Source organism: Eulemur rufifrons, chromosome 16 (assembly GCF_041146395.1).
Source record: "Eulemur rufifrons isolate Redbay chromosome 16, OSU_ERuf_1, whole genome shotgun sequence".
NCBI classification, from domain to species: Eukaryota; Metazoa; Chordata; class Mammalia; order Primates; family Lemuridae; genus Eulemur; species Eulemur rufifrons.
Window position 1 is genome coordinate 59,063,224 of NC_090998.1, and position 14,194 is coordinate 59,077,417.

The 14,194-nt window shown below is 35.0% G+C and overlaps 1 protein-coding gene across 4 annotated transcripts in view; it reads right to left on the minus strand.

Moving 5' to 3' along the window:
- Window positions 1-14,194, minus strand: part of OSBPL8 (oxysterol binding protein like 8) — a 149,829-nt gene that overhangs the window by 72,466 nt on the left and 63,169 nt on the right. For 2 of the 4 annotated variants that reach the window (XM_069489807.1, XM_069489806.1), the window contains 2 exons: window positions 11,796-11,832; window positions 2,663-2,800 (listed from right to left, as the gene is read on the minus strand). In XM_069489807.1, coding sequence (XP_069345908.1) covers window positions 2,663-2,800; window positions 11,796-11,832 — 175 coding nt within the window. The remainder of the gene's footprint in view (window positions 1-2,662; window positions 2,801-11,795; window positions 11,833-14,194) is intronic. The other 2 variants (XM_069489808.1, XM_069489811.1) reach the window with 2 other exon arrangements.

Below are 14,194 nucleotides of genomic sequence, written 5' to 3' on the forward strand. Positions count from 1 at the left end.
TTAATGTTCACTGTACTCTTCTCTCAACCTCCCTGTTTGCCTGAAAATGTTTATGATAGACACAAGTGAGGGTAGTTTTAATTATTAGTAACTTAGACTCTTGTTGGTTCACTAAGTCTAAAAAGAACACCTCTAAATATTCTAGTGCCAGAGATACATCAATCAGATGAACCCTATCTATCACAGTCAAAATTCTGGTGCACACAATGGGAAAAACCAGGATGGATGCATCTTTCCAGAATTTTATTTTAATGATGCTTATTTATACCAGAATATGAACCATATATCCATTTTCATATCTTCAAAAAAGCATTTTGGCAACAAAAATGCTAACTGTCCAAAAATGTATTCAACTAAGCAATAAATGTTAACATAGTAATTCTTTTCATCTTGTTATATAAAATGTTTACAGTTCCCACAATGCTATATAAAAGTGTTTCCACCTAACATATGACTAGAAAACATTTTCCATTGATATAAAGTAGAAAAACGATCATATAATTTAATATTTACCAATTAGTACTCATTTAAAAACAAGTTACTAAAGTCTGCTTTCAAAGAAAAATTCATAAAGTTACAACACCAAAACCTGACACACCATATGACAACTAGGACTCTAGATTTAATTTTGAAAAATACTCAATAACCTGAGTACATATCAGCTTTCAGATACCAAATTTAAGTTTTCAGTTTTAAAAGCAGAAGTCCTTCCACTGCAGCTATGAGTAATTCCCACAGGAGAATTCAGAACATTTGATTAAATAAACTTCAGCTGAGTAGCAGAAGCCACTACACAAAACTGATCAATTATGAATTAGGAAGTGTAATCCACGAACTTCTCGGAGTCCCCCAAGACCCTTTCAGAGGGTCTGCAAGGTCAAAACCAGTTTCATAATACTTTTTCATTATGTTGACATTTTTACTGACAGTGCAAAAGCAATGCTGGGTAAAAATGCTGGCACTTGAGCACAAATCAAGGCAAAGGCACCAAATTGTAGCAGTAGTCACTGAATTCTTCACGGTCATGCACTCACGGTAAAAGAAAGCCAGTTTCACTAACAAATGTCCTAGATGAAGCAGTAAAAATTAGTAATCTTGAACTTTAAGTACACACGGTTTGAATATTCTGTGCAACAAAATGAGAACTGTGCATAAAGCAATTCTCTGTACTGTATTTTAAAGTGTGTCAACACTTGGAAGATCTGCATAATTCAATGAACAAATATTTTCTAAATGACTAATGCATGATGGTCCAAAATCATGCAGGAGTAAAGACCCATTCAAAATTCAAGACAGACTGGCCGGGCGTGGCGGGTCACGCCTGTAATCCTAGCACTTTGAGGCGGGTGGATCGTTTGAGCTCAGGAGTTTGAGACCAGCCTGAGCAAGAGCAAGACCCCGTTTCTACTAAAAATAGAAAGAAATTATCTGGCCAACTAAAAATATACATAGAAAAAATTAGCTGGGCATGGTGGCACATGCCTGTAGTCCCAGCTACTGGGCAGGCTGAGGCAGGAGGATCACTTGAGCCCAGGAGTTTGAGGTTACTGTGAGTAGTCTGATGCCATGGCACTCACTCTAGCCCGGGCAACAAAGTGAGACGCTGTCTCAAAAAAAAAAAAAAATTCAAGACAGACTAATGGATTTTAATTTAACAGAGTATGAAAAGAGTGCTGATATAGTTTCAGATTCCATATTGCAACTAACATTCAAGAAACTATTATTTGTCAAGTTTTGGTATATTATCAAAGAATACCTAACAATTATTTATAAAAGCTATTAACATAATCCTCCTTTTCCAACTACATATGTGTGAAGCCAGATTTTATTCACATACTTCAATGAAATCATCACATCGCAATAGACTGAAGAAGCAGATATGAAAATCCAGGTGTCTTTTATTAAGCCAGACAGTAAAGAGATTTGCAAAAACTATTATACAGTAGTTCTCAATCAAGGATGATTTTGTCCCTCAAGGGACATTTGGCAATGTCTGAAAACATTTCTGGTTGTCATAACTGGGCAAAGTGCTATCGGTGTCTACGGGTAGAGGCCAGGGATACTGCTTAATATCCTATAACATAAAGGACAGCCCCCCTCACAACAAAGAATTATCCAGGCCAAAATGTCAATGTTAAGAAATCCTGAGATAAAACAATACCAACCATTTCAATCAATTTTTTTTGGGGGGGGGGTGCTGAAGAAACAGTAATTCTTAATAAAAATTTTACATCAACATGTAATGGGTTTATTGTTATTTTAAATGAATAATAAAAATTTTTAAATTTCTTAGTTTCGATTTACAATATAGCAAATATCAACTGATATAACTCACTTAAACAGAAGTGTGTTAGGGTCTTCAAATAATTTTTAAGAGTGTAAAGGAACCATGAGTCCAAGAAAGTGTGAGAATCACTAAATTAGAAGAATGGTGTAACTAAGAAAGTATGTTGGAGAATGTAAGAGAAATTAAAGGGCTTTTAAGAAAAATGTACTCATTTCAAGAATATTATGGGTGATCCAAACAAAACGAACTAAAAACCTTATAAAACCAAATAGTTACAAAGAAAAAAGATTATGATAGACCCAAATGTCATTACCCCTTTCTCCTTTCAGAAGGGGGTGGAAAAAAACCCAAAACATTAAAATCACAACTTCTCACCCTGGCTATGAGGACTTGCGGGGCTAAGAGATGGCTGATGCAAATCTTTGGTTGGTGTTGGGTAAGCTTCTTTCCCTTGGCGCTGACTCATCTTTCCTGGTGTCAGCAGTTGAGCTTCGTCACTGTTTGCTACAACAGCTCAAGGAAAGAAGAGAAAAATAATTAGTACTAAAGTCATAGATTTATATAATGGCATAACACAGAACAGAATTATAACCGAAATGGCCTCAGCGGTTATATTCATTTTACCAACTCAATACTTAAATAAATTCACATAATCATTTTGTTTTCATGTCGGTCTCTATCAATCCAAGAAGAACCGACCGGTATGTGTGAGTCAAACATACAAAGTATAGACATTACAAAAATGAAAATACACATCCAACTGGTAGGTAATGAAAGGCACTCCAAGGTTTACTGTGTACCTCTCATTATGCTATAATCTCTTTATATTTGCCAATAGAACAATAAGCAAAAGACAAAGTCACTTCACAGAAGAAATACAAATGGTCAATAAACATATAAAAACTAGTAATCAGAAAAATACAAGTTATTAGACTATAAAATAATATTTTACACTCACTAGAATTTCTACTCTAATTTCTAATTTTCATGGAAAGTCAGTATGATATCTGTTTTAGAAATGGGGAAACTTGAGGTTCAGAGATTGCCTTGCCCAAGACTAAGTAGTCAGTAAGTAACAGAGGCAAGATTCTAACTCAAGACCCATTCGGTTCTAAAATCTGTCTCTTAAAAGCTTGCTGCCCCAATAATCAATTTACATAGCGCTTTCAGGCTGCTTCTCACCCATTTGGCCAAGCTACTATTATAATACAGGAGAGCAATGCCCAGTTTCAGAGAGGATAAAAAAGAGAAAACACTAAATGAAGGAACAGGGCAAATAAATCGTAAGCCCACAGGGTCCCAGGATCCCCAAGCTCTTTCACTGTATGTTTCTTTGCTTTCAGACTACAAAAATTTTTGTTTCATTTTAAGAATGAATGATTTGGTCTTCACTCTAGATTTAATTTTTCCACTTAACCAGAACTTCATAGTCACATTTTTATCGCATCTTTTTAATAAATTTGCCTTAATGTCTTCCAATATGCTAAAGTTTTCAAAATTATATTTAGCTCTTTATATTTCAAAGTAAAAATATTTTCATTTCTCATGCAAGCAAAGGTATAAAAAATTATTTTCCCACCAAGCCAATAAAAAAAAAAAAAAAAAAAACCTCTGGACTGATGACTTCTAAATTTTATCTCCAGCTATAATACTTCTCCCAAACTCACTCACCCAATTGCCTGCCTTATAATCACCTCTTCATTATTTACAGGCATCTCAAATTTATCTAGAACATAATTCTTGATTCCGCTTATCCTCCAAAACTGCCTCCCACTCATCTCAGTGCCATCACTACTCCCCTCCCCCTACTTTCTCAGGCCAAAAACCTTAGATGTGTTCTTTGATTTTTCTCTTTCTCTTACATTTCACATTCAATTCATTTGTGAAATCTTTAGACTCTACCTTCAAAATGTATCTGGAATCCCACTGCTTCTTCCCACTTCCACAACTACCGCCCAATCCAAGCCACCATTACCTTTCCCTTTCCACTGGGCCACAACAGCAGATTTCTACCAACTTATCATCTTGCTTCTTGTTGTATAAAGTTTATTCTCTACACAGAAGCCCAAGTAATCTTTTAAAATCATAAATCAGAAATATTCTCAGTGGCTTTACATTATGCTTACAATAAAACCTAAGACCTGGAGACTCAACACAGTCTGACACCTGCTTATCTTTCCAGCCTCATTCTCTACCATTCTCCTGTCACTCACTTGGCTCCTGCCATGATGCCCTTCTTGGTATACCTCAAAAGATCCCATCTTGTCCCCTTTATATTTCTTGCTCCTTCTACTTGAAATATTCCTCCCCAGATCTTCACATTATTGGCTCCTCTCATTTGTTGTCTGTGCTCAAATATCATCTCTTCAGAAAAGCCCTTTGGGTTTCTTCATGGTGCTTTTTGATAAATAAAGTTTTGAGTTTTAATATAGCACAAATTTATAATTTTTTTTTTTAGAATTAATGCCTGCCACCTTCAGGGTTATACTCTATCACCTTACCCTATATAATTTTCATTGTAGCTCTTTTCTCATTACCTGAAGCAGTATCATTTGTTTATTGTCTGCCTTTCTCCATTAGACCTTAAATTCCTTATGAGGAAGTTTTGTCTGCCTTATTTTCCCACAAATTCTCAGTTCCTGGTATACTTCCTGGCATATTGAAGGTGCCGTTTCCTGGTATACTAAAGGTGCTCAATAAAATTTTGTTCAGTGAATCAATCAACCAACTTTATATTTTTACGAAACTTCATAAATACATTGTAAAGTATTTGGTGGCTCCTTCAGTTACTAAATTCAAGATTCATTTGATTCCTAAAAATAATTATTGAAATTTAAAATGTGTGGTGCTGACACAGAGATAAATTGGCCTAAAGAGCATAACAGACAGCTCTCGGAAACAGACACATATGTTTGTGGAGCCTAGATATGAGACAGAGATAGGGAAAAGGCTACTCAACTAATAACATGAGAACAACTGGTTATCCATATTGGAAAAATAGATCGAACTCTAGCTCATACCACACATAAAGAATAGTTCTAGGCCGGGCGCGGTGGCTCACGCCTGTAATCCTAGCACTCTGGGAGGCCGAGGTGGGCGGATCGTTTGAGCTCAGGAGTTTGAGACCAGCCTGAGCAAGAGTGAGACCCCATCTCTACTAAAAATAGAAAGAAATTATATGGACAGCTAAAAATATATATATAGAAAAAATTAGCCGGGCATAGTGGCGCATGCCTGTAGTCCCAGCTACTCGGGAGGCTGAGACAGGAGGATCGCTTGAGCTCAGGAGTTTGAGGTTGCTGTGAGCTAGGCTGACGCCACGGCACTCACTCTAGCCTGGGCAACAGAGTGAGACTCTGTCTCAAAAAAAAAAAAAAAAAAAAAGAATAGTTCTATAAATATTAAAGACATAACATAAAAAGCAAAACTTGAAAACCTATAGAATATATTTTCATAAGCTTGAGATAGGGAATGATTCCTTTAAAAAGACACAACAGCTGGGCACAGTGGCACAAACCTGTAGTCTCAGCTACTTGGGAGGCTGAGGTGGGAGGATCACTTGAGCCCAAGAGTTCAAGGTCAGCCTGAGCAACACAATGAGACCCTATCTCTTTCGATTTTTAAGAAGACACAACAAAACATTAACCACAAACCAAAAAATTGATATATCCTACTATATTAAAATTATGAATTCATTCAACTAAAAGATATCATAAAGAGAATGAAAAGAAAGTCAAAAAACGGAAGATATTTGCAACACATAATCAACAAAGGGTTGGTGTCCAGAATGTTCTTCAAAAAAACTCCTATAAACCAATTAGAAAAAGACCAACAACATAATAAATGGGCAAAAGATGTACACAGTGATTTCACAGAAAAAGAATTACAAATTGTTGGTAAGTATATGAAAAGATGTTCATCCTCTTTAGAAATGAAGGAAATACAAATCAAGATCACAATGAAATAAATATATTATACTCAGTAAAATTGACAAAATTAGTAAATCTGAAAATGCCAAATACTGATGAGGATGGGAGCCACAAGATGTCTGATGGAGCCACAAGCTCTACTGATGGAGTATAAATTGATATAAGTACTTTGGAAAACCATTTGGAGCTATCTTATATAAAACTAAATTTCAGCCTACTCTATGGGTCCAACAATTCCACTCTCAGAATCTAGGAAAAATTTTAACAGGTGTGTACCAAGAGACAAGCATAAGAAAGTTCATAGCAACATTGTTCATAATTAGCAAAAATTAAAGCAACTTAAATATTCAGCAACTGAATATAAAATAGATTAATAAATTGTGGCACATGCATATAATGGGACAGTACATAGCACAAAAATGAATGATCCATTTCTATACTGAACAACAAGGCTGTGAATCTTAAAAATAAAACAGCTACATAAAGCAAGTCTTAGAAGATTACATATAGCATGATACCATTCTTTCAAAATTAAAAACCAAGCAAAACTTAGTGATACAGATTAAAATATGTATGTGATTAAAAATTCTTAAAAACCTATTTTTTACAAAGCAAAGAATGGTAAACAAAAAATATAACCTACTCATCCCCTCTGGGGGCAGGTACAGGGATAGAAGAGAGAAGAAGCAGACAGAAAGATGTTAGGTATTTCTAAGATTCTAGAGTTCTGAAGCTGAGTTGTAGGACCATACGTGTTCATTGTGTGATTAAGCTTTATCATTTACACATGACACATTCTTTTGTACGTACTAGACAGTCCATTTAATGCTAACTTAAAATATAAGAAGCAACAATAATAGAATTAACGTATGCTTTAGTGTTCTATTAGTAAGACATAGGTATCTATGAATAACTTTACTATATGAAAAAGGAAACAGTCCAAGAAGTATAACTTTAGTTCTATTCACCTTTCTAATCCATTTTCAATTGAGGTATTTATTGCTGTATGATTTTTGATAACCTTGAAGTGAGAGTACAGAGAAAGAGCAATGTACAGAGCATATCTCTTTACAAAAAAAAAAAAAAACAAACAAACCAGAAAGCCCATATTTCTATTTGTTTTCCTTCGCCCCTTTCACAAGCATTAACAACTATACAGACAAAAGAGGCTGCATGATATAAAAATCACCATGATTTCCTTCATCATTTGCACAATAGTGGACTACTCAAATAGAAGTTTGAGAGGGGCACAGTGACTTTGTTTCGGTCTGTATTCCTTGGCACCTAATTGATACTCTATAAATACCCGCTAAAAGACTGAACAGATATTTGGCAAATGAATCACTATGATTCCAGCGCTGTTTCTGACACTACACTCAACAGACTCACCTACAAAAGATAACCTTATAGTGCCCTCTACTGGTTCTACTTGTGAAAGTAAATTAACCTACTTTGCTATTCATTACTTTATTCATGTTAAGTACAGTAGAAATCATACTGGAATATGTAATAGTAATACGATTAACATACCAGCTGTGCCTTCTAAGGAGAATATGAATCTATAACTTTCTGAACTTTCTGAATTCAATTCATAAATATAAAATTTGAAGAATTTTACAAGCTTCAAAATCTGGTGTTTGCACTTAATTTAAGTAGAAGCTAAGTTCAGATGAAAAAATCCTAAGTCTCCTTTTCTTCTAAGGTACTAAGGTATTTCGTAAATACTCAAATAATGTAAATGTTGACAAATATCATGTAGTTTTTTCACTCAATTGTACCAATATATTCTTTTTTTTTTTTTTTTTTTTTTTTTTTTTTTTTTTTTTTTTTTTTTTTTTTTTTGAGACAGAGTCTCTCTCTGTTGCCCAGGCTAGAGTGAGTGCCGTGGCGTCAGCCTAGCTCACAGCAACCTCAAACTCCTGAGCTCAAGGGATCCTCCTGTCTCAGCCTCCCGAGTAGCTGGGACTACAGGCATGCGCCACTATGCCCGGCTAATTTTTTCTATATATATATTTTTAGCTGTCCATATAATTTCTTTCTATTTTTAGTAGAGATGGGGTCTCGCTCTTGCTCAGGCTGGTCTCGAACTCCTGAGCTCAAACGATCCGCCCACCTCGGCCTCCCAGAGTGCTAGGATTACAGGCGTGAGCCACCGCGCCCGGCCTGTACCAATATATTCTAAACAAGTACCATGACATTACAGTTGACTCTTGAACAGAACAACATGGACACTGGGGGTGCAGACTTCTGTGCAGCCGAAAATCTGTGTGTAACTTTTGACTTCCCAAAAATTTAACTACTAATAGTCTACTGTTTACTGGAAGCCTTACAGATAACAAACTGTTGATTAACACATATTTTGTATGTCGTATGTATTATATACTGTATTCTTACAATAAAGTAAGCCAGAGAAAAGAAAATGTTATTAAGAAAATCATAAGGAAGAGAAAATACATTTACAGTGCTGTATTTATGGATACCATTAAGTTTACGTCATCTGTTTACAAGATGAATCGTTTGTCTGAAATGGCAGGCAACCACAGGGGCAGACCTTAATCTACAGTACATATCAAGCAATAAAACTTTTTCTTGTAACGTCATGACCTTTCACTGCTTCCTGGGAGCACTCACAGAATCACCAGTGGCACTTCATATGGGTCTCATGTTATTCAAAATTTACAGTATTGCATTCAACATGATGAAAACTATGTGAGAACTGGGAAAGATCACTTTTCACTGTGATACACAATTTACTGGAGAGAGGAACTATTCACATTTAGATGAAGTGCCACACCGCATTTAAGCAGATACTTGCAATAGCAACAGGTGGCGGCTATGGAATTATTATAACAGCACAGTACGTACTACAGTTACTTTTTTTTTTTTTTTTTTTTGAGACAGAGTCTCACTCTGTTGCCCAGGCTAGAGTGAGTGCCGTGGTGTCAGCCTAGCTCACAGCAACCTCAAACTCCTGAGCTCAAGAGATCCTCCTGCCTCAGCCTCCCAAGTAGCTGGGACTATAGGCATGCACCACCATGCCCGGCTAATTTTTTCTATATATATATTTTTAGCTGTCCATATAATTTCTTTCTATTTTTAGTAGAGGTGGGGTCTCGCTCTTGCTCAGGCTGGTCTCGAACTCCTGAGCTCAAATGATCCGCCCATCTCGGCCTCCCAGAGTGCTAGGATTACAGGCGTGAGCCACCGTGCCCGGCCTACAGTTACTTTTATGATTTAATACTACATCCTTACATTTGTTTACTTGTCTCTCCACTGCAAACACTCATGTATGGTCTGTGAGTGCTTGTGTATGTAAGTTTTGATAAATTTTTACTTTTTAGAATACATCTGTATATTAGGGTAGTAAATGATAAAATAGATAGAAATACATATATTTTATGCATTCATGACATACCTAACTTTTTCTTTTTGTGATATTTCTAGGCTACATGGTTTGGTCTGCAAGCTTTTTCAAACTGTCGCAATCCTTCAAAAATTTTTCCAATACATTTATTGAAAAAAAATCCGCCTATAAGTGAACCCAGTCGATTTATACCCATGTTGTTCAAGGATCAATTGTACCTCACTTTAAAAGATGTATCATATCTAGTTAATAATTATACAGCCTCGGCCTTTTAATACTTAACAGAGTATATTATAAAGTCATCTCTAACATATGTTATATATTTTTATTTATATATGCTTAAAATATATTACCTTAGTAAATTTCTTTTATTCCAAGTAAAAATTAAAGACCTCCATTTATAAAACCCAGTTCCTATGACAAAACCCCTTCACTTAATATTAAAAATGCCATTCTATTTATAAAGTTCAGCAGTGCCATTCAGTTCACCTGAGTCAACATCTAAATATATGAGGTAATTAAAGTAACTGAAGAATCCATTGAAAGTATCTGCCAAGTATCACAAGGCTGAACAACAAAACAAAAATGTTTTGAGATTTGTGTTCTTTTTCTTACTTGTAAAATTTCTACTATCCTAATAATGCTGGTTGTATAATAAACAATATATTTAAAATATTGGGAATTGTTACAATAAGAATGAAAAAAGGAATTTAGCATACTACTTTAAATCATCTCTTTTAAGAGAAAAATTACGTACATACTATAACCAGTATTAAGGACAAATAGCAACTGATCTAGACCCAAAAAATTTATAGCTAGAAGAAATCTTTGCCATTATCTCGTTCAGTCCTTTCCTTTGTTCAGTGAAAAATAATGAACCCCAGCCCAGTAAGCTTACTTGCAACAGATGAGTATTTAGAGATAAATACTAAAACTTAAAACTTCCTAAATCAATGTAATTTCCTACATTGCTCTTTAACAAAATTAAAATCTTTTTCTAATTTACAATACAGTAAAATTTTGATTATTTGGTAGACTGAACTTCAGCAAACTAATGTTTCATTTTAATTTTTGATTAACAGTAGAAGACAGACATATTGGGCTAGTAACCAATTCTAACTTCTTAAATATTTAAGTTCTTAGTCTCAGGCTCTTCATCTATAAAATTAATGCTTTATTAGATGATCTTTGAAGCCCCTTTTACCTCAGTAATTCTATGACTTTTAACACAAAAATTGCCCCATCACTCCCCAGCTTAGACTATAAAAATCCTTAGGTACAGGGACATTATTTATTCATTGCATGTACCCAAATGTTAGCCCAGTGTCAAATCCCTGCCCTAAAGAAAACACTATCAGTAAAATTTTGTTGAGGTGAATTGGACATAATTTTGAAGGATACATCTTCTAAATCCCTGAGGTAAGACATGTTTCACTTATGAAATACCAAAAATACAAAAAAATTCATAACCAAATAATCTATTATGTAAAAATTCTGGCTGGGTGTGATGGCTCATACCTGTAATCCTAGCACGTTGGCAGACCATGGCAGGAGGATCACTTGAGGTCAGGAGTTCGAGACCAGCCTGGGCAATATAGTGAAACAATGTTCCTACAAAAATTTAAAAAAACAAAACTAGCTAGGCACAGTGGTGCACACCTGTAATCCCAGCTACTTGGGAGGCTGAGGCAGGAGAATCACTTGAGCCCAGGAGTTTGAGGCTGTCGTGAGCTATGATCATGCCACTGCACTCCAGCCTGGGCAACAGAGTGAGATCCTATCTCAAAAATAAATAAATAAATAAAAATTCTGATAAAATAGAACAGTATTTCTCACTTTCATATGTCAGGGAATTCCTTGTACCATCTCTAGCCTCAAAGTGGTCTGATCTATGCCTTGTGATGCCTGTAGAAAAGTATATTATGAAGAAGAGGTTCTAAATTATGAATTAGATAATTGAATAGGTAAATAATCCATGTTAGACATCAAGATTTAAACATTCAAATACTATCAATCTCTGATAGACAATGAGAACAGATGAGCACTGAGCACTGAATGACCGTCTGTATTCTTTACTTTGTATTTCAATTCCTGGAAAGAAAAGTAGAAGACTTAATGTAATAAATCAAAATTGAAATGCCATTTGCCTTTCCTAAGTACACATCAAAATATTATCATGTCTCCCAAACATGCCATTCAAACTTTAGCTACTTACTTGATGGCCAAAGGACATCTTTGCTATCACCAAGAAGCTTTTAATGCAGGGTAATTGAGCAGCAAACAAATACAGTCCAAACCAGGAAGAAGCAAAATGCATCAGGATGGAAGCAGCAGTGAAACAAAAGGACAAGGAAAATAGCATTAGTTTATAAGTAGAAAGCACATGCACATCAATTATAATAATCCTAATTGATAAGGAATTTCACTTTCTACACAAAAAAAGATCTTGGCTTAAGCATTATCAAATATTTGTTTTAATTGGGGGAGGGGAGTAGAAAAAGAAAAATGGATTCATCGAAGTATTTTGTTTGGAAAATTACCGAAATCAAGAATTACTTTCAATTGTAATTCAAGATATGGTTTAGGAGGGTAAAAATTATTTACAAAATGTAAGAGACAGTCAAAAGTTATTCATTCCTAAAATTTAAGATGGTTTTAAAATACATAAAACCCATGCACTATTAAGTATTAGTTCTGCATGCCATGAAAGCACTTAACACTACATAGAGATTTAGTATGTTTCTTCTACAAGAGAGAAAGGAACATTTACTGAGTGCTGATTATATAACAAGCATTGTGCAAAGAGCTTCTACAAAGACATCAGCAAAGTAGAACAAATTTATTCTTGAATGGCAAAAAAAGGAATATTAATTAGAAAGACAAATTTTATTAAGTCAGACAAAATTTTCTTAGGACCTACTAAATATCAAGCATATTATCTGGAGCTATTGGTCTTTAGGAAGATCATCTTGAATGAAGAACTTGCAATCAACTAAAAGAAACAGGAAAAAGACTGCTGACCTTTTGTTTGGTAACTATTTTAACATACATTATGCTAAATGTTGCCTCTGGATAAATGTTTTGGTGTGCCTTGGGAGGAATAGAGTTCTCAGCTCTCCTTCACTTCAAATACAAAACACAGCAACATATCAAAACTAATGTAACAACAAAAATTCAAAAATCCTACTGGTTACACTATTTCTTAGTTTTATTTGAAGAAAGTGAGAGAGTCTTAATTAATTGTGACAAAACAAGGTAGCAGTTGCTTGTTCTGGGCTTCTGTCATCTTCTTGGAGAAAATCTTGAACCTGTTACTTTCCCTAAAAAGATGGCTACTTCATAATGCTTGAAATCACAATATGTTCCAATGCCTTAAAAGGCATTTGTTCTATTCATTTTTCTGAAGTCACCCATTTAAACTCATTCTTTTATAAATGAGTTGTTCCACAGATGAACTAAAAAAATATAGCTTTGTTGACAATGAACTAATTGTGCTGAAGTCATTATTACTGATGGGCATGTTATCACAACTAGCAAGCTTGTATAAAAGAGGTTAAAGTATATGCGGTAGGCAATCTGTAGAATGGCCCCCAGTGATCCCATTTCCTGGTGTGTAACCCCTTCTCTGAGTGTATGCTGGACCTACTGAATCACTTCTAATGAACAGAATATGGCAGATGTGATGGGATGTCTCTTCTGCAATTAGATAGTACAAGACTGTGATTCCATCTTGTTAGCATTCTCTCCTATACAGATTACCCTGGGGAAAGCCAGCTGCCTCTTCATGAGGCAGCCTGCCAGAGAGGCCTAATACCCAAAGGAACTTTGGTGTTGGTGAGGTCTTCCAACAGTACTAAATGACCGTGGAGATCTCCTGCCTCCACCTTCCATCCAGTCAAGCTTTCAGATGAGAATGCAGCAGTGCTCCCTCCCCAATATCTCGACTGCAACCACACGACAGACTTTGTGTCAGAGACACCTAGCTAAATTGCTCTTGGATTCCTGACACATAGAAATTTGAGATAATAAATTCTTGCTGTTCTATATCACTTAATTTTGGGATAATTTGTTATGCACCAATAACTAACTAATGTAAAACTGGAAAACTGAAAAAGGCTAGGAAGCTCACAGAGATAACTGTGGCAAACTTTACAAATGCTTCACAGACATCTTAAAAAAAATCTTCCAGTATTAATATGAATAATTAATAGTTTCCCCTAAATTTACTAGTAACTTCCTAAAGTAAAGTTCTAATCATATATACATACTTGAGTGCATTTAATTTCACAAGGCCAGTCATGTTTGAAGGTCTTAGAGTTGATCTTCTATTTGAGTAAAAGACTCTAATAAGCTCACTTTCATTGCACAGTTCTGTTGTATTCTCAGATTTTGTCAATTAACAGCATTATGTCAACTTTTGAACAGCTGTATTCCTTGTTTATTCCAAGAAAATAATGCCTAGCATATACAGTAATACCTGAATATTTGTTCCAAAAACCTCTGCTTATACTTACTATCAATATTATATCCTCAAGCATGGCTCTGCCATATAAATCTGATTCTATTTATTGGATTAATCCTTTTAATTTTTTTCAGATTAAAGTAATGTACAAT